Genomic DNA, 25,907 nt, shown 5'->3' with positions numbered 1-25,907 from the left:
AATGACAAATAATAGACTATAGATACAGGTTCTGCAGTAACGAAAAATGGTATGACATGAAAGAAATAGCCAGGATCACCACTCCTGTCTATTTTCCGGATGCCAAATATATGTTGTGGAAGGCAATGGTGTGTGCATCCCTCATGTGATTCAGAATGCAAAGTGCACAGATTGTGACTTCAGGCAGTCTTTAACACAGTTTTGACTTCTGCGCTACCATTTTGGATCTTGCTGTTTCAATAAAAATTTTCTTAAAATATATACACATATGACCAGCACCAAAAATTATACTGCCCACCATAAAGTGTTGCCACTTACCTTAATTAATACAAAAAGGTTCAACTTCCTCATTGGTTCCAGTATATTGGCAGTGTATAGATAAGTGAGGAATATTTTTTGCAGCAGACCCACGTGAAAATTATTTCCATTCAATTTCCACCCATGAAATTTGGTTTTCCTCAGTTCTTTTGTGCTTTTTGAACCACCCAACAATTCCAGATATCCTGTCATAGCCAGGAAGGAGAATATTTCAGGGATGAATGTCCTGTACATCACAGAATCTAGGAAGATATTCGACCAATATTAGAGTAGTCATTTTAGGTGTTGTTGATAGCCACCTAACAATATAATGAGGTGAATATTAAATGGACAGTAAATTGCATGGAAGATGAAAGAAATCTGGGCTTCCTGCTTGGCAATAAGTTATTGCAGCAATACCGAACAACAGTGAGTAAAACAACTCAGTTATTACAATGTATTCAAAACTTAATAGAGAGGTGATCCTACATTATAAATTGTCATATTTGGGTTGTTGTAGAATAATTGTTTGAAATGGATTATGGTTTATCAATTACTAAAATTCCATATCATGGATGGTATAAGGCACAAAACTGATTTTTTTAAATCTACCAATATCTTTGCTCTTAAGTTGGGTTGAATCTCTGTTGACTCAACATCTCCTGACAGTAAACAGACCTGGATAAAACAGGATAGTGGAAGCATTCTCCAGTTAGCTCTCTTTGTCGCAAGAATCCACCAAAGCCACAATCATTTCTCTTTTGGGATCTTCGTGGTACTGAACAGTCAGTGATCTTTGCTTTTCCAACAAGAATCTTCCTTTTTTAACTTTTGAGACACTGATTTCTCAGGGTCTGAAAGCTACTGGAGCTAAATGACATCACTGCACTTCAAGGGAACCAGGAAATGGAAGGATTCTGAAGAGCATCCCTTGTTGCAACAATGCAGACCTGTGACACGTAAACATCATGTTCAAAATAGAAATAATGGGGACAACGTAACTAATGTCAAGTGCACTCAGAAAGATCAAGAAAACCTAGCATTACATGAGAGTCTGGACTACCTACCTTCTCACAGTGATATTTATAAAAAATGGTTGCGAGAAAAGCCTTACAGGTAATGAGCACAATTTCTGCTTATTGTTTGGATATTTTCATTACAGGATCAGTAATTTTAAGTTTTAAGAATTTAAGCACATTTTAAAAGTCTAATCAAAGGCTAATTTTAGAGTAGTACCTTTGAAAAAAAAATTATATTTATACAGCACTTCTTTTTAAACTTCTGGATATTTCAAAGTGCTTTACAACCAATAAAATATTTTTGAAGTATAGTTACTTTTGTATAAAGTGGAATTACCAAATTAGGCCCAGCAAACTCCCACAAACAGCACTGTCTTAATGACCAAATAGTTTGGGTTCCATTGTAATGTTGAATGAGGAATAAATTTGGTTAAGGCACAGTGGATAACTGCCATGCTCTTCTTTGAAATAATGCCATGGAATCTTTTATATCTGCAGAGCAGAAATGTGGGCCTTCAGTTTAATATCTCATCCCAAAGTCGGTACCTTCGTTTCAGACCTCCTTTAGTAATGCACTGGACTGTCAGCCTTGATTTTTGTGTTCTTGGAGTGGGACATGAACCTGAACTCTTATGACTTTGAACTCTCACGACATGCCTGAACAGCTTCCTGGAAAATGTGCATTTTAATCTGCTCACATTTCTGCACCAAATGCTGAGTGCCTCTGTGTATGTATGTTTCTTGTATGGACATCGACCGAAGACGGGATTGGCTCAAAGGGCATGTCTTTCATGCTACAATAGCTGACCAATGTTTACTCTTTGATTGTACACATAGAGAATAGGTAAAATACCAGATCTCTGGAGAGTGCTTGGTGCCAGTAGGGTATCCCAATAGAAGCCAGTGACTTTTACATGAGAAAAGGAAAAGGAAAAATACATTGTGGGATGAGATTGTTCCCAAAAGTAACTACATTTGTTCAGAGTATAATGAGTTTAAGGACAGATGTTTAGTAAAAGGATAATGTGGAGTTGTGGTGAGTAGAGGTTACATTATTCTGAAACATATGGGCTTTTTGATGGTTAACAGTCTTCTGAGAAAAACTATGGCTGAGCAACTAATATGGCTGCAAAAGTAATTGGAATGTTGTTAAGTGCCTCCACTTTGAAGAATTGCCAGATGTTTTAACAGTAGAATTTTAAAAAACCTGTAATCTTGAGCTTGAGCCTTCTCAAGTACAGACACTATCATGGCACCACACGAGCCCTTCAATCCCCAGAATAGATATTTTCTAATCAACCTGTTCAGAGGTGTTATTACATTTCTCTGAGTTTAAACTGAGGGTCACCACACCTCAGGCAAGAGGCGAGGTTGATAAGGCAGGATCATAAGACCATAAGAGATAAGAACAGGAGTAGACCATTTGCCTCTCGAGCATGGCTGATCCAATTTTCCTCACGTCCACTTTCATGCTCTTTCCCCATAGTCCCTGATTCCATGACTATCTCAGCCTTGATTGTATTCTTCCCCCATAGCTCTCTGTGGGAAGGAGTGCCAAAGACTCTCAATCCTCTAACAGAAGAAATTCCTTCTCATCTCAGATTTTTGATTGGCGCTCCTTTCTGTTGCAGCTTTCTGCAGTTTTCTCCATTTAAGTAATACTCTGTTCTTTTTGCCTTCCGAAATGAACAACTGCACTTTTCCTACATTATACTCCATTTTCCAACTTTTTGCCCACTTACTTCACCTATCAATATCTCTGTATAAACTTTTTGTGTCCCACTCACAATGTACTTTTCCACCTATTTTAGTTCATCTGCAAATTTGGCTACAACATATTCATTTCCTTTCTCCAAGCTATTAATTTATGTTGTAAGCAGTTGCAGTCCCCAGCACTGATCTCTGTGGAAACCTGCAAAACAAAAACTCTTATCCCCACTCGTTTTTTCCTGCCACATAGCCAATTCTGTATCCAATATATCTCTAACATTGTGGGGTCTGACATCTTATGACTTAACCTTTTGTGAGGTACCTCGCTGAACACCTTATCGAAGTCCAACAGCAAGATATCTACTGGTTTGCCACTATCTACTTTGGTTAAGACACCCTCAAAGACTTCTAATAACCTAGTCAGACATGATTTCCCTTTCATGAAACCATGCTGACTCTGCTTGATTAGACTATGATTTTCCCAATGTTCTGTGATTATTTTCTTAATCATAGAACCCTATGGGGCAGATAGAGGCCATGTGGCCCATCGAGTCTGCACCAAGCCTCCAAACAGCATCCCACCCAGATAAATCCCATTCCTGCAGGCCTGCATTTACCATGGCTAATCTACCGAGCCTCCACATCCCTGGATGCTACGGGGCAATTTAGCGTGGCCAATCCACTTGTCCTGTGTATCTTTGGACTGTGGGGGAAACCAGAGCAGCCAGTAGGAACCCATGGAGACACTGGGAGAAGGTGCAAATTCCCCACAATTGCCCAAGGCTGGATTCCAACCTGAATCCCTAGTGCAGTAAGGCAGCAATGCCAACCACTGTGCCACTATGCTGCCCATAATAATTGATTCTAATACTTTTCCAACAATAGATGTTAGACTATTTAGCCTATGTTTACCTGCTTTTTGCCTTCTTCCCTCTTTGTAAAAGAGTGTCACATTAGCAGTTTGCAAGTCTTCTCCAGAATTCATTGATTTTTGAAAGATTACAACCAATGCACCTTGAATTTCTGTAGCTACTTTTTCTAGAATCCTAGGATATAGGGAGAAAGTGAGGACTGCAGATGCTGAAATTACAACCAATGACCTCCAACGCATCTCCTCCACTTCATGCACCACCGGCCTTGAACCCCACCCTTCCCAAAGCAACAGGGACAGAATCCCCCTGATCCTCACCTTCCACCCCACCGACATCCATATACAACGCATCACCTTCTGCCACTTCCACCACCTCCAAACTGACCCCACCACCAGAGACAAGTTTCCATCCCCACCCCTATCAGTGTTTCAAAAGACCATTCCCTCCGTGACTCCTTCATCAGGTCCACAGTCCCCAACAGCCCACACCCCACTCCTGGCACCTTTCCCTGCCTCCGGAGGAAGTGCAAAACCTGCACCCATACCACTCCCCTCACCTCCATCCAAGACCCCAAGGGATCCTTGCACATCTGTCAGAAATTTACCTGTACCTGTGCCAATGTCATCAATTGCAATCATTGCACCCAGTGAGATCTCCTCTATATCAGTGAGACAGGATGCCATCTTGCAGATCATTTCAGAGAACATCTCTGAGACACCTACACCCACAAAGCCCACTGCCCCATAGCTAAATATTTCAACTTCCCTCCCAATCCATCGAGGACATGCAGGTCCTGGGCCTCCTCCACCCCCAAAATGTTACCACCCGATGCCTGGAGGAGGGACCCTTCATATTCCACTTGGGTCCTTGCAATCACACGGAATCAATGTGGATTTTAACAGCTTCCTTATTTCCCCTCCCCCACATTATCCCAGTCACAAGCTTCCAAATCGGCACCGTCCTCCAGACCTGTCCATCACTGCCCCCTCTGACCTATCATCTTCTCCCTCACCTTCATCCACTTATTGCTTCCCAGCTACCAACCCCCAACCGCACCCTACTCCCATTTATCTCTCAGCCCTGACCCACAAGCTTCATTCCTGATGAAGGGCTTATGCCCAAAAGGTCAATTCTCCTGCTCTTCAGATGCTGCCTGACCTGCTGTGCTTTTCCAGCATCTCGACCCTCAGATATAAGCCATTCAGGGCCAGGGTACTTCTGTGCCTAACTTCATTAGTTTATCTGATAATGATGGTGATGATACTTCATCCCACCTCCTGTATTTTTTAGTATTAATGTGATGTTGGCAGTGTCTTCCTCTGTAAAGAGTGATGTAAAGTATCTGTTTAACTCCATGTCATTTACTTGTTCCCCAAAACTGTCTCCCAAGATTCATTTTCTAAGATGCATATGTTCCATTCACCTCTGTCATCTTTTTTATATGCTGAAAGAAGATTTTTTTTTTCATTTTTATATTTCTCTCTAGTTTGCGCTTATATTCTCTCCCTTTATCAGTCCTCCCATGCTGGATTCTGAATTTGTCCCAGTCTTTTGGGGTGTCACCAATATTTGCTTTCTAAAATGCTTTTTCTTTTAATTTTATATTCTCCTTAACTTCCTTAGTTAGTCATAGTTGCTTCATCCCTCTCTTAGAATCTTTTCTTCTTTTTGGAATGTATTTTTCCTGAGAGTCATGAATTACTTCCTTAAATGTCTGCTACTGTTTGCTTACTGTCATTCTGCTAATCTATCTGCCCAGTTCACTTTCGCTAACTCGATCCTAATTTCATTGTAATTCCATTTATTTAAATTAAACACAGTTGTTTCTGACTCAAGTGTCTCATTCTGGAATTCCTAGAGGATCTTTTACTCTCTGAGGTAATTTATTAAACCTGTCTCATTACTCATTGCCAGATCCAAGATAGCCTGCTCCCTTGTAGGCACCATGATATATTGCTCTGGGAAACTATCCCGAGTGCACTCTATGAATTTGTTGTTATAGTTATGCTGTCCAACTTGATTAACCCAAGTAACATGAAGATTTAAGTCACCCATAATTATTGCTCTATTTTTTTCACATGCTCATATTATTTGTTGATTTATAGCCTTTACTACAGAGTGGCTATCATTTGGGGATCTCTAAACTATTCCTAGCAATGTCTTCTTTCCCTTTCTGTTTTTTTACCTTGGCCCAAATGGTTCCCTACATCATCTGAGCCTAGATTTTCACTCACAATTGGCCTCATTTCATCTCAGATTAACAGTGCTACCCTACCACCTTATGTCTTTCTGAAAGTTCAAATATCCCTGAATGTTAAGTTTCCATTTTGATTTCCTCATAATAATGTTTGAGTAATGGCTATGAGACCACATTAATCTACCCTATTTTCACTGTTAGTTCATCTACCTTATTCCAAATGGTTGCGCATTAGATGCAAAGCCTTTAAGTTTGTTCTATTATAAATTTTCATCCACTTCTACGCTTCCTTGGTGCAATATGACCGTCACACATTCTGCCCTAATTTTCTATGTGACTGAACCCACCTTCGCAGTATTTAGTTTAATAGCATTAATGTGTTTTGCCAGGACAGTGACTTTAGAATGATTCAAGTGGACCCTGTCTCATTAGAACAGCTCCCACATCATGTAGGTACAACACATTGCCTGGCCTGGCATCTCTATTTTACTTGCCTCGTTCTTAATTTTTAAAAACAAATTTCCTATTGGTCTTTTAGTCTTTAGTTGATAAAATATTTGTCCTATTTATCTTTAGTCTGAAAGAATCTCATAATAAAGGAGTGAAACAACAAATTTACAGCTTTCCTCTGTTGACACTCTATGCTATGTACTGGGCTACCAATCCCGGTCTTTAATTTATCCAATTAAAAGAAACCTATGAGCCAAAAAAAGTAGCAAAACACATCTATTCCCCTCTGCACCGAATTCCCATGCTGCTCCAAATTTTCAGAAATATGCATTCACTTGGGCTGTGCCTCATTCTGGATATGATCAATTCTTCCTGATTGTACTAATCTTCCTTGGAGACCTCAGCCAGTGTGGAAAAACAAACCTGCTCTGATTATGCTCACTTTGTTAGCAAAGCAGGAAGACAGATTATTATCTCAATGGTGATAGGTTAGGAAAGGGAGAGGTACAATGAAAGCTGGGTCTCCTTCTAAATCAGTGGTTGAAAGTACGCATTCAGGTGCAGCAGGCGGTGAAGAATGCAAGTGGTAAAATAGAAGAAATAACTAATGATAATGAAGACCTGAAATAAAAATAGAATAAAAGCCAAAGGCACTATAAATGTTGTAAATCTGAGACAAAAACAGAAATTGCTGGAGAAACTCAGAACCCTTTTGCTGAAGAAGGATGGCTGGATTCAAAATATCAAATTTGCTTTCTCTCCATGGATGCTGCCAGACTTGGTGAGTTTCTCCAGCAATTTCTATTTTTGTTGATACAAATGATATGTTGGCCTTCATAGCAAGACAATTTGAGTAAAGGAACTGTGAGTCTTGTAGCAATTGTACAGGGTCTTGGTATGTTTGTACCTGGAATATTGTGTGCATTTCTAGTTTCCTTATCTGGGAAAGGATATTCTAGCTTGATTCCTGGGATAACAGGGTTGGAGGTTTAAAAGAGACTGTATTGGTGAGGTCTATATTTACTGGAGTTTAGAAAAATGAGGGATGACCTCAAAGAAATCTATAAAATTCGAACATGACTATTCAGCATAAATATTGGAAGGATATTTCTGATGACCGGGAAGTCTAGAACACCAGGGATCATTCTCTAAGGATGTGTGTTATATCACTTAGGACTAAAGGTATGGAGAGAAAGTAGGAACTGGTCTGAGCTGGATGGTCAGCCATGATTATGGAGGAGCAAGCTCAAAAGGCTGAACAGCTTACGCCTGCACCTATTTTCTATATTTCTATGGTATCAGAATCAGTCTTACCTCTTTTCTTGAAGATGGTCATAATTACAGCATCTTGGAGATCCACTGGATGTGCTTTTCATTTACCTGTGCCATTGTAAGGTTTCTCTGTCATTTTTCAGTATTGTGGCAGAGATTCCATCTGCTACATTGGCTTTGTTAGTTCTCAGGTGTTGGAAGGCCTTTCTAATCTCTTGTGGGGCTAGGGTTGTGCTGAGATAATGAAGGGTAGCATGCTTTGGAATGCAATCAGTGGAAGCAAGCAATAGTCTAGGCATTTTATCTGGAAGAGGACACCATCACTATTTGCCTTCCCTTCACCTTCCTTACTAATCACATTTTCCAGGGAATTATGCCCCTCTCAATTCCGGCATTGAAATCACCAAAGGCAATCAACTTGTCTCTCCTTGGGACAAGGGACAATAACTGACCAAAGCTTGAGTAGAATACTTTGTTGGTCTCATCCATCGCTTCTAGAGTTGGTGTGCATGTATTAATGACTGTGGTGCACTGTTTCTGGATTTATTTATCCCTCAGGAAAGCTCACACAAACAGTCATTCAGTTCATTTATTTATTGTAAAAGAAATCCCATGGATTCAGTGTTTTCCCTCAGACTTACTCAGAGAAGGCATATTCAATGCTTGATTTTTTGAGCTGAGCTTTTCCTGTCTGCTGTGTCTCCTTTAGGGCAGCAATGAGAAAAGTCATGGCACTTGATTTCAGGGCTATTATAGCGGTGTGTCATTCACACCTGGTCTCATTGGGGTTGTCCATGATGGTGCTGATGGTTCCAGTTTCTAAGTGTTATGTTGGGGGTGTTGCTGGAAGATGTCCATTTGTGGGCCCTTAAAATAGGGTGACTGTTGTTCACTAACCAAAGCATGGTCCTAGTGGAACCATGCCTTTGTCCAATGGCATGTATGACTGAGACAGTTAGAGACCAGGTTCAGCTGTATAGATGGACAAACACTGGGACATGCACTCTCTCACACACAGTCTCTAATTACCCTTTGCCCTTATCCTCGGAGCCAAGCTAGAATCTTGCTTATGGGTTGACTATCGGTCACTTTTGAAACAGAGAGTCTGCTCTATATCAACCAGCTCCTGTAGATCCTCAAAGACTAGAGCAGGCTGCATGCTTCAACACACACCAATCAAATCTTCCTCCTGTGCTCGCATCACTTTAAATTCCTGATGTCACTTTTCACCCTCTAGTTTCTGGGCCTTCCCTCTCTCAATACTTTAACTGCCCAGATCTAACTCTGTCCTCAAATAAAAACAAACTTCTATGGATGCTGGAGATCTCTGGTGAAAAAAACAGATAATCTCAGTCTGTCCAGTAGTGTCAGTGGACAGAGAGAAATAAAGTTTACCTTTCAGGTCTTTGGAGCTGTCTGTCTCCTCCCTGTTCCCAAATCTGAAGCTTCTCTCTCGTTTTTCCCTGTTACTTTAGCTGGCCATGTTTGCACAGCTTCCAGCTCTGTCAATGGTCTCTCTTTTCCTGCTGCTCTCACTAACCAGCTCTGCCTGCCTTCTCACTACTCCGAAATCTGAAGCTGCCAACCCCTCACTTTCAGTGGCCACGACTACCTCTTTCTTCTCTGCTCCTGAATGATGCACACAATGGCAGGAATAAATACCCTAAAGTAGATGCACTGTAGCAACTCAACAGGACTCCTTTGACAGCACCTTTCAAATGTGTAATCTCTATCATCTAGAAGGAAAAGGGCAGCAGATGCGTGGGAACACCACAACCTGCAAATTCCCTACCAAATCGCACATTATCCTGGCTGTACCTTTATTGAGATTGTTTCTTTATTGTCACTGGGTCAAAATCCTTCAAGAAAACGACCATCATTACAGTACCAAAGAAAACGCATGCAGTATGCCTCAACCACTACAGTCTGGTGGTCCTGAACTCCATATGATGAAATGCTTCAAGAGATTAGTCATGGCCCACATCAACTCTAACCTCCGAGCCTGCGTCAGTCCCTAGCAATTTGCCAACCAGTGAAACAGGTCCACAGTGGATGGCATTTCCCTAGCCTTGGAACATCTGGATAATAAGGATACCTATGTCAGGCTCCTACTTATTGACAACCCCATAATGCTTACCAAACGAATTTGGCAGCATTCACATAATTATCTGCCTTCCTGATAAAAAATCATTGACACTCAAAACATTAGCTTGCTTTCTCTCCATGAATGCAATCTGACTCGCTGTGACTTCCAGGATTTTTTGTTTTCAGTATAGGTTTCAGCATCTGCAGTAATTTGATCCTGCTCTCGCATATACCTTGTTGTTGCAGAATGCTGGTAAGGAGCAGACTGGAGGCTGAAGCAATGCAGGACAGTTTTTGTACTTGGGTCTGGTGTCATGTGCTGAGCTGCTGCTGTTTGGAACTTTTTTACCTAGATTGAGAAAGAGGAAGGTGCAGCAAGACCTGGGTGGTCCTTGTACACCAGTCGTTGAAGGTAGGTATACAGGTCAGCAGACAGTGAAGAAAGCAAATGGTACGTTGGTCTTCATAGCGAGAGGATTCAATACAGAGATGTCTTGCTGCAATTGTACAGGACCTTAGTGCAACCTTATTGTGCGCAGTTTTGGTCTCCATATCTGTGTATGAATGTTCTGGGTATGGAGGGAGTGCAATGACGCTTTGTCAGGCGGATTTATGGAATTACAGGACCTACATATTAAAATTGGTTAGGAGTGTATTCACTGGAATTTTGAAGAATGAGGGGGTATCTCACAGAAACCTATAAAGTTCTAACAGGACAAGATAGAGTAAAAAGACAGGAAGGATGTTTCCAATGACTAGAGAGTCCAGAATCATGGATCACAGTCTAAGGATATGAGGTAGGACATTTAGGACTGAGATAAAGAGAAATTTCTTCACCCAGAGAGTGGAAAGCCTGTGGAATTCTCTGCTACAAAAAGCAGTTGATTTCAAAACATTTGATGTTTTCAAGGATTTGTATATAGTTCTTAGTGCTAAAGGGAATAAAAGCTTTAGGGAGAAAGTGGAAACAGGGTATTGAGTTAGATGATTAGCCATGATAATAATGAAAGGTTGGAACAGGCTCAAAGGACTAAATTGCTAATCTCTGCTCCTATTTTCTGTTTCTCTGTAAGACTATTGCTGTTTGTAGGCATGTGAGAGTAAGGTGGAATATGTGGATGATGTGCATGAGTTCTAACTATCTTGGTTGAATAATGACAGATATGACTTTTATGGTAGCTTCATATTTTATCATTTTTGTTGGTAGGGCTTGAAAGATTATGTGCATAGATGCTCTCTTGTTGTAGAGGTCAATGAAAGGACAGTTGAACTTGTTTTAACAGCTCATATCTCAAATGTCACATGCCTTGTGATAGATGTTTGTTTACTGCAGACACCTTTTCCTGGGTGTCTGCCTATTGAGTTGCAGCTTCTGCTTTGGAGATTGTTTGAATCTTTTTTTGATGCTAGCCTGAGGAAGGAAAAGACCTTTCCAGCCCAGCTGTCCTGCTTAGAGTCATAGATAGAGTTGTAGAGATGCACAGCATGGAAACAGACCGTTTGGTCCAACCCATCCATGCCGACCAGATATCCCAACCCAATCTAGTCCCACCTGCCAACACCCGGCCCATATCCCTTCAAACCCTTCCTATTCATATACCCATCCAAATGCCTCTTAAATGTTGCAATTGTACCAGCCTCCACCACTTCCTCTGGCAGCTCATTCCATACATGTACCACCCTCTGTGTGAAAAAGTTGCCCCTTAGGTCTCTTTTACATCTTTCCCCTCTCACCCTAAACCTATGCCCTCTAGTTCTGGACTCCCCAACTCCAGGGAAAATATTTTGTCTATTTACCCTATCCATGCCGCTCATAATTTTGTAAATCTCTATAAGGTCACACCTCAGCCTCCGATGTTCCAGGGAAAACAGTCCCAGCCTGTTCAGCCTCTCCCTATAGCTCAAGTCCTCCAACCCTGGCAACATCCTTGTAACTCTTTTCTGAACCCTTTCAAGTTTCACAACATCTTTCTGATATGAAGGAGACCAGATTTGCACGCAATATTCCAACAGTGGCCTAACCAATGTCCTGTATAGCCGCAACATGACCTCCTAACTACTGTACTCAATACTCTGACCAATAAAAGAAAGCATACCAAATGCCTTCTTCACTATCCTATCTACCTGCGACTCCACTTTCAAGGAGCTATGAACCTGCACTCCAAGGTCTCTTTGTTCAGCAACACTGCCTAGGACCTTACCATTAAGTGTATAAGTCCTGCTAAGATTTGCTTTCCCAAAATGCATTTATCTGAATTACACTCCATCTGCCACTTCTCAGCCCATTGGCCCATCTGGTCAAGATCCTGTTGCAATCTGAGGTATCCCTCTTTGCTGTCCACTACACTCCAATTTTGGTGTCAACTGCAAAGTTACTAACTGTACCTTTTATGCTCACATCCAAATCATTTATGTAAATGACAAAAAGTAGAGGACCCAGCATCGATCCTTGTGACACTCCACTGGTCACAGGCCTCCAGTCTGAAAAACAATGCTCCACCATCTTTGAGCCAGTTCTGTATCCAAGTGGCTAGTTCTCCCTGTATTCCCTGAGATCTAACCTTGCTAATCAATCTCCCATGGGGAACCCTGTCGAACGCCTTACTGAAGTCCATATAGATCACATCTACCGCTCTGCCCTCATCAACCCTCTTTTTCATTTCTTCAAAAAACTCAATCAAGTTTGTGAGACATGATTTCCCACGCACAAAGCCATGTTGGCTATCCCTATTCAGTCCTTGCCTTTCCAAATACATGTACATCCTGTCCCTTAGGATTCCCTCCAACAATTTGCCCACCACCGACATCAGACTTACTGGTCCGTGGTTCCCTGGCTTGTCCTTACCACCCTCCTTGGACAGTAGCATCACGTTAGACAACCTCCAGTCTTCTGACACCTCACCTGTGACTATCACTTCTCTAGCTTCCTACAGAGGTCTAGGGTACACCTGATCAGGTCCTGGGGATTTATCTACCTTTATGGGTTCCAAGACATCCAGCACTTCCTCCTCTGTAATATGGACATTTTGCAAGGTGTCACACCATCTATTTCCTCTGATTGTCCTTCTTAAAAGAATTTTGAAGTATTCTCAACAATGTGTATCCTGAGCAAGTTGCAATGACAAAGGAGATCAGAGACATTTGCTGGTGTTTGGTGACATCTGACAGACTGACAGCTGCCTTAACATTTCACATTTTCTCTTTGCTTCAAGAGCTAACCCCAAAATGGACGTTATTTTCCCAAAGTGAATTCAGCAGAGAGACAGCAGCCTTCCCCTCCTCTACCTTTGTGTATGTGTGTGTCTGTTTTACCTCTATGCAACTGGACTTCTCTTTCTATTGAAATACCTCTTTTTTTTTCTCAGTTCAAATTATAGCAAATCAGCAGCATCGTCCTGAAATTCAGTGCAACTTCTCTTTCAAAGGGATAGATTGTCGTTAAGAATAGAAGGCTGGTTGTACCATGTGTTATAAATGCACACTACTTAGTTCCCTGCTGAATGCAAAGACAGCCATTAAGGTGACAAATCATAGACCTACCCTGTATCAAGGTAAATGAGATAACAGCACCAATGCTCACATAAATTAATGAAATAGACTTGAGCAGCTAAGTGGCCTACATCAGTTCCTATATTTCTCAGTTCAAGATTAAGGTCAATAGATTTTTGTTAGCTAGTGGCATCTGAAAGATAGAACAAAAGTAGATAAAATAATTGGGTTAAAATCAACAATATTTGAATGTTGAAATATCTTCAATGGGTTGTATATACAATTTTGTTCTTAATTACCTTCTTAAATTAAAAAGATTCACACAAATATTTTCTACCCTCTTCCAGGTCAGACTGGGACTATTGGTTCATGATGGGACTCATTGGAATATCAATTGGGATTCTGGGATTCTTGGTAAATCAGACAATTGATACTCTCGTCAAATTGAAATGGAAGCTTATTCTACATTATATACAGGTAAGGAACACAAAATAATTGATGTAATGAAATTACTTTAGAAATTCTTCCTATTTTGCTACTAATTAAATTTTGTTTAGTTCTTCAATTATGCCACTACAAAGTTGAAAATTACATTGTGTCCTCTAATTTTCTAGTTTAAGTAACAACATATAAATTATTTCTCTCTAAAACACCCTACTTTTGTCATTATATATATCAAATACATTTAGTACTCTTCTCACATCATGTACCATTTCTGGCCAAGTAGAATTAAGTGGTCTACTGTTAATTAATATTGTATAGTGAGGTACATAGAATCTGGATTGTCTCTTGTTGTAATTTCCTGTCACTGAAGAGGCAGTCCTGACTTCTGTTTAGAGCCAGATAGAATGGTCAAAACTGACAAAGCTCAGTAAAGAACATACATTTCAACATTTAGATTTTGAATAACTCATATGGGTCTGTGTATCTGAAGGGGTTTAATGATTAACTCATAAGCATTTTGGTAGCCATGGTGACTTCTTTCAAAATCTAGTATTAAAGAAAGAGACTTTCTGAAGAGTAATTGGGAGGGTTTACAAGAGAGCAAAGTAAACTGTGTAGTGCATTAGGCTTTCAAATAGAAGATTCTGGGTTTGCCATAACTTGAAATGAAAAGCTTCTTACTTTGAAGCTGGATGTTGTTCCTGAGAAAGAAAGGTGATTTAGGACTGTTAAGAAAGTGGTTTCATCAATATAAGGAGCTTAGTTTAAAAGTTACAGTCCAAGAGTGTTTGTTTTAAACCATGAAGGTTTACTTGAAGCTGAGAAAGTCAAAGCTCAGTTATATGTGCTTCTGGGAAGAATCTATCAGATTTTCAAGACAGCTGCTTGAAAATATAGTTAAATTAAGTTCTGAAATGCATGAATGAGAAGAGAATTCTTTCTGCTGTGAGCACTGTAAAGGAGTATTCTTGGGAATAATTGGATTGTACTTTACTATTTAAATGTTTATATGTAGATAGTTTTGTTTGTTCTATTTTATCTTAATTTCTTCTGTGTAATAAACATCTGTTGTATTGTTAAACCTAAGTCTGCAACATTATCTGCGCACATTTCAGTGAAATGTCATCTCCTTAAAAGCAAAGAAAAAACAATATGATCTGTCAGCCTTGGTTTCAATTCAGTCTTGAATCTGACTTGTCCGGTAACATCAGCTGGGCTTATAACACTGAGTTCTTGAAGGGACATTGACATAGAACTCCTACCCACTATCACTGCCTTGACATAAGATCAACTAAACAAAAATGGCTCTGATCGGATAACTTGAAAATTTGAGCTTTTTGTTTGCTTGTACAGAATAATCAGTTTTTCCTCACATGGATCTGCCTAGTTGGAATTGGATTGGCAATGGTCACACTCTCATCTGGAACAGTGCTGGTGAGAAATGCTATGATGTAATTTTCCATAAAAATAATGGTTCAAATGATTGAAACATGATATTTAATGTAGATGTTGCACTGTTGGTGACTGATAATTCTATTAAATTTATTTCTTGCTATGACATAATAGCAAACGGGGATGGGTGCATATTGTAGATAGAGACACTTGAAACAGTACATGCATCTGGGTCAAGGCGAGGGGAAGGCTGATTTTGTGTGGCCCATGTAAGGCATATAATATAATTTAATGCTAGGTTTTGAAGGAATCACTGAAATAGTTAAACTTTTAACACTTGGGGAGTTTCATAGTTACCCACTGAGCAAGTTACTCTACCTTTAACAAAGCTGGATATAATGATCCACAGCAAGGTCTGTCTGTCTAATTGTCATCAGAGAATTATATTGGTGAACATTTGTTTTTTGTAAAACTTTAACACATTGTTTAAAAATGTGACCACTGCAAGGATTCAAAAACGCTCTGGGAACTTTGCAATATAGAAGTGATAGTATAATCATTTGGCCACCATTCTTTTACACTTGTTCTGTTATCAGTGTTTTGAATAACCTCAAAATTTTGAATAATCAGAATGCAAAATTTAGCTAAAATCACAGTTGTGCAGCTTTAAAGAATTCCTGTGTAATTCACACAAACTGACACTATTTTTGGTATTCCCAGATCTTATGTCCTTCAGGTATGCCAAGTGGCCTTCCAGAAGTGATTGGTTTTCTGAATGGTGCCTCAATCCAAGGTATCTTTCATATAAAAACACTGATTGGGACCTTGGTGTCTTGTGTATTAGCGGTAGCCTCTGGGCTATTTTGTGGGCCAGAAGGACCAATGATTCATATGGGGTAAGTAGTTCATTACTGAGCTTAAATTGCAAACTACTGAGTTGAAACAATAAACATGTATAATTGCATCAGACATAATTAATTATTGTAACTATCAGTTTTGAAATAATTGAGAGATTGTGTGTCTCCTCTTTCTGATAGCTGGGAGAGAACACAAAATGTCTAATTCCAGTTCCGAATTAAATTCTTCAAACCTACAGCAAAAGCTCTCAAAAACAGGAATGTAACAAACCCTGTGAGAGTTCAGTGGAAATAATGGCAAGAATAGTAACACAAGTTAATAAGTCACAGGAAATACTTAAAAAGGTTGAAAACTGCACAGATCTTTTTGCTAAACACAATTAACCAAGATATTTTCCTCATGCAACTTGATAGAATCTACATTTGGGCAGTCTCAACTGAACATTAGTACTAACTTTCCCATTTTACTAGTTCATGAATGCACTCTCATCTCCAGTAGGAATCTGACAACTTGGTTGGTTAGTAGATGCATGTTTTTAATGTATTATTAGATTAGATTAGACTTACAGTGTGGAAACAGGCCCTTTGGCCCAACAAGTGCACACCGACCCGCCGAAGCGAAACCCACCCATACCCCTACATTTACCCCATTACCTAACACTACGGGCAATTTAGCATGGCCAATTCACCTGACCCGCACATCTTTGGACTGTGGGAGAAAACCGGAGCACCCGGAGGAAACCCACGCTGACACGGGGAGAACGTGCAAACTCCACACAGTCAGTCACCTAAGGTGGGAATTGTCTCAGGCGCTGTGAGGCAGCAGTGCTAACCACTGTGCCACCGTGCCACCTACTAATGTGTGTTTAGTAAACCTTTGCTTATTCTACTTGTAAAACTACTTCAGTTTCATCTGAAAGTAGCAGCATCACCATGCACAAGCCAACACACGACCTGATAAATCCACACAAAGCAGCCACTTCAAAACCATAAAAATGTTTAATTATATCAGATTGAAAAATTGATCTATGACCATAAATAATTGTAAATATCACTTTAAAATGATTGAGATTGTATATCTCCTCTTTTTGATAGCTAGAGGAGGAAATCAGAACATTAGAATTGTTTGGGAACAAGCGCACCCTGGGCTCTGCAAAAGGTACTATGTTTTTGAAAGTGAAAGTGTTTAACTTAATTCAACAAATCAAGAATAGGTTTTAAAGATGGTTTGTGATTTTTGTGGGGAAGGGGTGCATGAAGAAGTAGCCAAAGAATATTGTTGGGATGTTGTAAAAGGAACTTTTACTTGAGAAAGGTACACAGTGCTAATTTGGATAATTTCTGATGTCCATACTGGATGCCATAAGTGAAACAAAGTTGCATTTCCCATATCTGACATCTCTTACCTTGGCGTTTTTGTGTTCAAAACAAAGAATCTGAATAAATAAAACTATACACACGCAACAAGATGAGATATTTCCATGCCACGTGTTTTGAACAAAAACATTGAAAAATACATTGGCTTATTAGTATTTGTTGATGCAGACTGTTCTGCAATCAAATGCGTAAGTCACACAAATACAAACTCAATGTATTAAACTTTCTCTATGGCCTTTGTGAGCACACAAGGATCAAATTAAGCACTTTTCACCCATGAAGAGTCTGTGTTCTGTAAGGAAATAAAAAGTGGAATGTAGCTGAATTACCAAATTGTCTCCATTTATGTATTTGTGTAAATACACAAAAGTGTAGTGGGCCAGAATTATAATTTGGTATCTCAAGTAAAAGGTAACACTCATTGGTTACAGATAGCCTAAACCTCAAAACGAGGGGTGGCTTATTGATGGACCAGTTGTTGTAAGTTTTTCATAGTGTGAAACCGTGAGGATCAGCACAAGCAAACTCCCAGGCGATCAGATATTGCATTAAATGGTTTTGAAAACAGATAGCTGTGGAAACCAAAACCTCAAAGACCTGTATTCAGGAACATTAGAAATTCAATGACAACACAAGTGTTTCAGGCCAGTGAATACATCTTTAAATGCTGTATGCTATGAATTGCAGTACCAGCCTCCTCAGTTTGCTGAAGGGTTATATTGTACACTGATTCATCTCTCACAAATGTTGCCGACAAGAAAACGGTGAGTATGCACAACAAATTGTTTATCACAAAGCTTCTGTTTAAATGTTAGGTGAAAGAGTCGAGGATAGGACTTAGAACTGAGGTTAGTGACAATCCTTTCCACCTTGGAAATGATGATCATTTGCACATTTGTAGACCCAACTACAATGCAATGTTTCATAGTACAGTTACTGTTACAACACCAGCTGTTGAGCTTTTCAGTGGAAGCTCAGATTGTTGCTATACAGTCAAGAAACCTGAGGAAAATTGAATTTATTGGGAATTGCAGGTTCTTTATTGGTTGAAGACATACCTAACACAGAGGAAGAAAGGTTTTGTAATTGGAATTCAATCATCTGATTGCCAGGATATCACTGCAGGAATTTCTCAATAAAGTGTTCTAGGGCTAACCTCCTTCTGCTCCTTCATCAATTACTTTTCTTCCATCATAAGGTGGGGATGTTTACTGATTGCAACGTTCAGTTCCATTCACAACTCCTAAGTTAATGAAACAATGCATGTCTACATGTAACAAGACCTGAACATCCATCTCTTGACATTCAAAGGCATGACCATCACTGAATACTCCACCACTTACAACTTAAGCAGGGTGTGGGGGATCCATTGTTGTATATGTTAATAATTCTGAAGGGATTCCTGTTACATTAGCTCCACCTATTCTATTGATCTTACACAAGGAATTCTACTCTAGTTTTCACAAGAAGAAATAACAAAATTAGCAATCTTGTTATCTAAAAACAGTGCCTCTTCTGTAGATACACTACTGTGACATACTCTTTATCACTAATCACTAGTTGGACCCAAGAGAAACTAAAGACAAAAGAGGATTGGAAGCAGTAAACTACCTTGTCCAATTCTTGCCATGTACTTCTTATTGGTTGAATTGGCAGATATGACAAAATATTGTCATTACTCACTGCAAATCAAGCTACACTATTCCTGAGTTATCATACATGTGAAAAGATTTAATCAAGTTATTGTAAGTTCCTAATTTACCTGACTGACAAATCCATGTTAACAGAAAAACTCACCAGATTTCTGTACTTAACAAGAAAACAGCTATTAATTGTACACAGCTTTAGTTTTAACTGATGAAAGAAAATAAACATGAATTGCCCATTTATAACACTTTACTCCATTGAAAGAAAAGTCCCATATTGGAATTGACGTGTGAAGAAACCAAGATGGGTGATGAATACTATGGGGGAAAGGGGTAAGAAGTAAAAGAAAGTCAATGAATGCAGTTCTGGCCTCAGTTCAGATTACAGGCATTGATGAAATATTTTCCAGCACTTCCTTTCAGATTCCTTTTGATTCTTTGATTCGGATACAAGAGATTGTGGACATACCGATTCTCAATCTTTCATTCACCGGTTTAGGATTCTCCCCTTTCAGTATCTCAAAAGGTGATTTTTTTCCCCCCTGTTTCCCTTCCCTTGCAAAGAGAAGGTAGATAGCTCCTTGGGACTTTTAGTTTACTTCTCTACTCACAGAATGAAGATGTTTTCTCTTGGATGTTTCTGCTGTTTTGTCCAAACACAAAGCTGTAGCTAATCACCCAGGAACCAATCAAGAATTTGCCATTATGCTGAATAGTTCAGAACAGACACAACTGTCAATCAAAAAGCAAACCAATCAGAAGTCTGTCACTAGGTAAGACGGCCCTGGACATGCACTCATGGAGGTACGGTGTCTAGCATCCTTCCACATTGCTTGAACAAAGCAACATTGTCAATAAAATGAATAATGTGTTGCAGTAAAAGCTTTTATAAAACTGCAACATCTTCTTCCATGGTCCCTTGGTTTAAAGCAATATTTCCTTCCGTTTTTAATCTCACAGTCCAAAAAGTGAAAGTGAACTTTACATATCAGTAAAAGCCATCTGGGAAAATTTTACAACCACTGACTAGAATTTTTGTTTTGAGAATAGCTCCAGCAACACAGACCTTCAGCTACCTGAATGGATTGAGAAAAGAAGGTTGAAAGGAGTTTTGGTCAAAGTATTTCCAAACATGAGAATCTAGAAAAGATTCCCTTTGGCATATGGATGGAAAACCAATGGGCAGAGATTTAGTGAATAGCAAAAGAACCAAAAGTAGCATGAGAAAAAAAGCACTTTTACACAGAGAGTGTTAGTAATCTGGAATGTACTGCCTAAGAGTATGGGTAGCCAGATTCAGTTGTATTTGAAAGACAATTAAATAAGAAACTGAAGGTAAAATCATTATAGAGCCCAGGGGAAAGGAGGAAAGTGTGCATAGTCAAATTGATCTTGCAAAGAGGTGGCCTGGGCTTTACAATCTGATGGTTTCTTTCAGCGCTATAGCCACTTTATTTGGTAGTTTAGTGGTGGAGAGGATGGGGGTGTGGGATAATTGTGCATTGTGATCTTCATGAGTGGGTCTGATTGCATTTAGTTCATATGCCACTTTGGCACTTTTTAGAGCTTTGGTGTAATTTCTCTTTCTACCAGAGTTTGACAAGATACAATTGACATTACAATTTAAGTTTGGTTTGGCACAGGATCCTTAGCTGTACGTCATTTAGCCCTGATGATGTGTTCACCTTAAGTTTAAGTAATTTGTTCAGTATTGCTCATCTTAGAATAATTACCTCAGCTATTAATCTGTGCTCATCTTTGGTACTTTGGCATTCAATACTTAGCTCCTCTGTGAAGATTATTTAGAATTTTTGGCATTCCTTCATTGCCTTCCACAAAAAAATTTTTCCATTGTTAATGTCTTTGACCTTGGAGATAAAATAAAATTAAACTCCTTATTCCCTGTTTTCACTCAAACTCACGTTTGGATCTCAGCTGATGCTTATATCAGCTAAAGTCAGTCGATGAGGCAGTTACATCAGCGCACTAACTAGTACATTCAGCTCACTGGAATTATGAAAATGAGTCTTCAAGAACAATTTAAGATGGTTCTTGTCTCCTTCTTCCTGGCATGCTTTGGTTGTGAGAAGTATGATTCACAGATTGAATGTAGACCCCATCTTGTCCATGTATGACATAAAAGCATGGGAGTTCTCAAATTAAAACCATATGCTGGGAATCTGAAATAACAGCAGAGAGTGGGCGGCACGGTGGCACAGTGGTTAGCACTGCTGCCTCACAGCGCCAGAGACGCGGGTTCAATGCCAGCCTCAGGCGACTGACTGTGTGGAGTTTGCACATTCTCCCTGTGTCTGTGTGGGTTTCCTCCCACAGTCCGAAAATATGCAGGTTTGGTGAATTAGCCATGATAAATTGCCCCTAGTTGTTAGGGGCTGGGGTAAATATAGGGGAATGGGTCTGGGTGGGTTGCGCTTTGGCAGGTCAGTGTGGACTTGTTGGGCCGAAGGGCCTGTTTCCACACTGTAAGTAATCTAATCTAGAGTACTGGAAATCCTCAGTATCCCAAGGAGTATCTGTAGAAGGAAAAAAACAGATTTAACACTAACATTTTTTCTCCACAGATGCTACCAGACTTGCTGAGTATTTCCTCACCTTCAATTTTTAAGACAGAAAACTCTTGTTACTTCTGAAATCCAAAGCAGGTGACAGTGTCAAAGCACTCAGTAGGAAACATTTTGAAACAGTTTTATTTGCAATAGCTTACTTCAAAAATGGACAGATAGCTGGAAAATAACAAGGCTTTATTTTCATATTGTGAATTGTTAAGGGACAGAACTAATCTCACTGTGAAATCCATGTACTGCTCTGTGATGTTTTATGTTAAATGAACATAATTCTTGGGGTGAAGTAGTACTTGTTTTGTCTGAACGCTGCATTCCAAGAGAGAAGGAGGAAACCTGTTGGGAGGTCAATATTTCAATATCTGGTATATTGAGCACAGGTCTAAATTACAAAGCTGAAGTTATATTACAGTTTATTTTGATACTGAATATTGCAAGATACGTTCTGAATAATAAGCAATGCAAGATGGAATTGACTGGCAAGGTTGGACACACAAATTGTAACAACATTCTTATTTTCAGTTTATATTGAAATGTGAATAATCATGTTTGTGATAAATATGACTTTCTTTATAGTTCCATTCTTGCAAGTGGTCTAAGCCAGTTTAAATCTGACACATTTGGAGTTCAATTTCCTTTCTTCACAAGATTTCGAAACTGTGCTGACAGGTAATTGACTTTACTGATGTAAAAGTAGATTCCACTGAATCAGCATAGCAAATTTAATTCTTGTGTGAGAACAAAGAACAATATAGCACAGGAACAGGCCCTTCAGCCCTCCAAGCCTGTGCCGACACATTTTTCAGGTCCGTGCTAAAACTTATAGTAAGCATATTCCTTTATTCCCTTCCTATTCATGTATTCGTCTGGGTGTTTTCTGAATGCGGCTATTGTGTCTGCTACCACCTCTTCTAGCAGCGCATTCCAGGCACTCATCACCTTTCGTGTGAAAAACTTGTCTCACACATCTCTTTTAAACTTCCTCTCCTTCACCTTGAACCTGTGTCCCTTAGTAATTGATCTCATCACCCTGGGAAAAAGACTCATACTTTCCACTCTATCCACGCCATTCACAATCTTATAAACTTCTATTAGGTCACCCCTCAACCTCTTTCATTCCAGTGAAAACAAACCCAAGTCTATCCAATCTTCCTTCATAGCTAAAATCCCTCATTACAGGCAACATCCTGATAAACCTTTTATGGACCCTCTCCAAAGCATCCACATTTTTCTAGTAGTGTGGTGACCAGAATTGTACGCAATATTCCGAGTGCGGCCTAACCAAAGTGCTATAAAACTGCATTGGTTTGTCTGTGGCACATTTATGGTTGAGAATTATGAGTAACTTGGTGAAATTGATGGGTTCAATTGCAGACCGTTTTTTGAAAAATGTATTTTTACATATATATTTTCTACAGTGGTCTGCAAATGAATGAAAATAATTATTCACACTATGGAAGATTGCTTTTATTTGCAGTGAAACAAAAATGTTTCTTTAAAATTCCTATTTAGAAGATCTTCAAGGGCATTATATCTCAAAGAAATATTCATCTGTTTCAGGAGAAACTTCATTACTGCAGGAGCAGGAGCAGGTATTGCCTCTGTATTTCGAGCCCCTATGGGTGGACTGCTGTTTACATTTGAAGAGGTGGCTTCTTACTGGGATATCAAACTAGCTTGGCAGACCTTATTTTGTTGTTTGATGGCTGCATTTACTACTGATCTCCTGTCCTCTTCCTTCCATGGATTTGTTTATCGGGGACATTTTGGATTCTTCAAGGCTGAAGAGAGTATCTTGTTTGGGGTACGTTGTGCAGAGAGACATTTGACTGAACTCCATTAATTCAAAACAAACTGTGAATTGCTGTTTAATTTTCTCAACAATGCAACATCTGACAAAAGATAGTAGCCATTATAAATCACTGGGATTTTTAAAATAAAGTTAACTGAGGGGATTAAAATTCACTTTGAAATCAGGATGTATACCAGTGAAATATATACTTCACTGAAGATCAGATGAATACGCTATTGACAAAATATCACTCGTGTTTGTAAAGCCCTTGTTGAAGTGTAAAATTAGATTTTTAAAACGGATTTTGTGGAATCAGAATTCCAGCAGATGCTGACTTTTTTTTAATAAACAGGAACATGAAGCTGATCTGGTGAGAATGCATTCTGCTATTTTCCCCTTTGTTTGACATATCCATGATAATTGGGTGGGTTACTTCCAAACTTGTTGAAACAAGACTCTGAAAATCCAAAGCAATATGTATTTATTAGTACAGAAATATTGCACTGCAATTTACAATCCCCACCCTCCCAACTCAAACCAGCCTCCTGTAGGTTAGCAGATGGATGGCATTGGCTACACATATGGCTGTTACTCCAGATTCTATCCATCTACCCTGCTGCTATTTTGACAACTGTCATGGAAAGGGCAGGATGCCAATAACTTATTTTTTCTTAATTGTCCAAAGAATGGTCACTAAATGGTCTCCTCATGCCATTGTTGGCATCTAATTGGCAATGGGACTGACCCATATGAAGCTTACATCTCCGTTCCAGCTGGTGGCTGGGTAAAGCGGGTGGTAGCTTTTCTTAAGGGCTCCCTTGCCCTTTGGAGACCCTCCTTCAGTGTGATTCCCTTCCTACTGCAATGTCATCCCCGGATCACAACCTATCTCACTGGGCCTGTCACCTGATGCCAGTAAACCTTCATTTCATGTCACCACGTGCTGATACCTCAAATGATAACATCATCATCATCATCATTATTATCATAATTTTCTGATATCCACAAACTATTTGAAAGTGTTAAGGTCTGAAAATATCTTTGAACGATATCCTAAAATGAAGACTAAACCGGGACAGTGGATACAGAATTGACTAACTGACAGGAAACTGAGCGTCTTGGTGAATGACTGCATCAGACAGTAAGGAGTGTCGAGAGGTATTCTCCAAAGGTCTGGCACTTGGGCTGCTGCTTTAATTCTTTGCGGGTACACAGCATAATTTCACTGAAATTTAACACGCGATGCACAAAATAAAAGACTTTAAATGGAAGAAAGTAATGCAAGAGCATAATGCAAGCTAAAAGGCACAATTTGAAAGACACCTGTGGATATATGTGTAATTGTATTTTTTTAAATTCTGAGCTTTGCTGGCAAGGTTAGCTTTTATTGCCTAACACTAACTGCCATGAGTGTCTTGAGTAGCGTTCTCAATTATTTAAGAGGGCCATTAAGAGCCAACCACATTGCTGTGGGTATGGAGTCGGTTGAAGACCAGACTAGGTAAGAATAGGAGATTTCCTTCCCTAAAGGACATTAGTCAACTAGATGTTACTTTAACGAAATAAGTCACCATTACTTTCCAATTCCAGATTTTATTTTTTGAACTCCAATTCCACCAGCTGTCCCTGGAACCTCAACTTGGAGCTCTGGATTATCACTGACAGTAACATTGCCTTTTCACCACCACATCCCCCAATTGTATTTATGCATTTATTTTTATTATTCCACCCAACCCTCACTCCTCCTCCATCAAGATATTGATTCTTTCCTGGATCTACAGTCAGTCTGTTGGATCTCATCATGTACTCAATGCCAAATGAGCAGCCTCTGTAGTTCAGAAGAAGTTAGAGTACTGCTGACTTTGTTTATTTTACCCAACTTAAAGTCATAGTCATAGAGATGTACAGCATGGAAACAGATCCTTTGGTCCGATGCATCCATGCTGACCAGATATCCCAATCTAATCTACTCCCACTTGCCAGCACCCAGCCCATATCCCTCCAAACCCTTCCTATTCATACCCATCCAGATGCCTTTTTAAATATTGCAATTGTACCAGCCTCCACCACTTCCTCTGGTAGCTCATTCCATACACGCACCATCCTCTGCAAGAAAAAGTAACCTTCTTCGTTGTCCACTACACCTCCAATTTTGGTGTCATCTGCAAACTTACTAACTATACCTCTTACGCTCACATCCAAATCATTTATATAAATGACGAACATTAGTGGACCCAGCACCGAACCTTGTGCCACACCACGAGTCATAGACCTCCAGTTTGAAAACCAATCCTCCTCCACCACCCTTTGTCATATACTTTTGAGCCAGTTCTGTAACCAAATGGCTGATTCTCCCTTTATTCCATTAGATCTAACCTTGCTAACCAGTCACCCATAGGGAACCTTGTTGAACGCCTTACTGAAGT

At 39.6% G+C, this 25,907-nt stretch overlaps 1 protein-coding gene across 2 annotated transcripts in view; it reads left to right on the top strand.

Moving 5' to 3' along the window:
* Positions 1 to 1,009: 1,009 nt before the first annotated feature.
* LOC132815428 (chloride channel protein C-like) overlaps positions 1,010 to 25,907 on the top strand; it is a 126,781-nt gene continuing 101,883 nt past the window's right edge. Inside the window, exons 1-6 of one of the 2 annotated variants that reach the window (XM_060824352.1) lie at positions 1,010 to 1,413; positions 13,739 to 13,868; positions 15,189 to 15,269; positions 15,948 to 16,123; positions 22,266 to 22,358; positions 23,250 to 23,493. In XM_060824352.1, the coding sequence (XP_060680335.1) occupies positions 1,172 to 1,413; positions 13,739 to 13,868; positions 15,189 to 15,269; positions 15,948 to 16,123; positions 22,266 to 22,358; positions 23,250 to 23,493 (966 nt within the window). In that variant the 5' untranslated portion in view covers positions 1,010 to 1,171. The remainder of the gene's footprint in view (positions 1,414 to 13,738; positions 13,869 to 15,188; positions 15,270 to 15,947; positions 16,124 to 22,265; positions 22,359 to 23,249; positions 23,494 to 25,907) is intronic. The other variant, XM_060824353.1, reaches the window with a different exon arrangement.

The sequence above is a fragment of the Hemiscyllium ocellatum genome, chromosome 4 (genome assembly GCF_020745735.1).
Source record: "Hemiscyllium ocellatum isolate sHemOce1 chromosome 4, sHemOce1.pat.X.cur, whole genome shotgun sequence".
Taxonomy (NCBI): domain Eukaryota; kingdom Metazoa; phylum Chordata; class Chondrichthyes; order Orectolobiformes; family Hemiscylliidae; genus Hemiscyllium; species Hemiscyllium ocellatum.
This window is presented reverse-complemented; position numbering and strand designations above follow the sequence as displayed.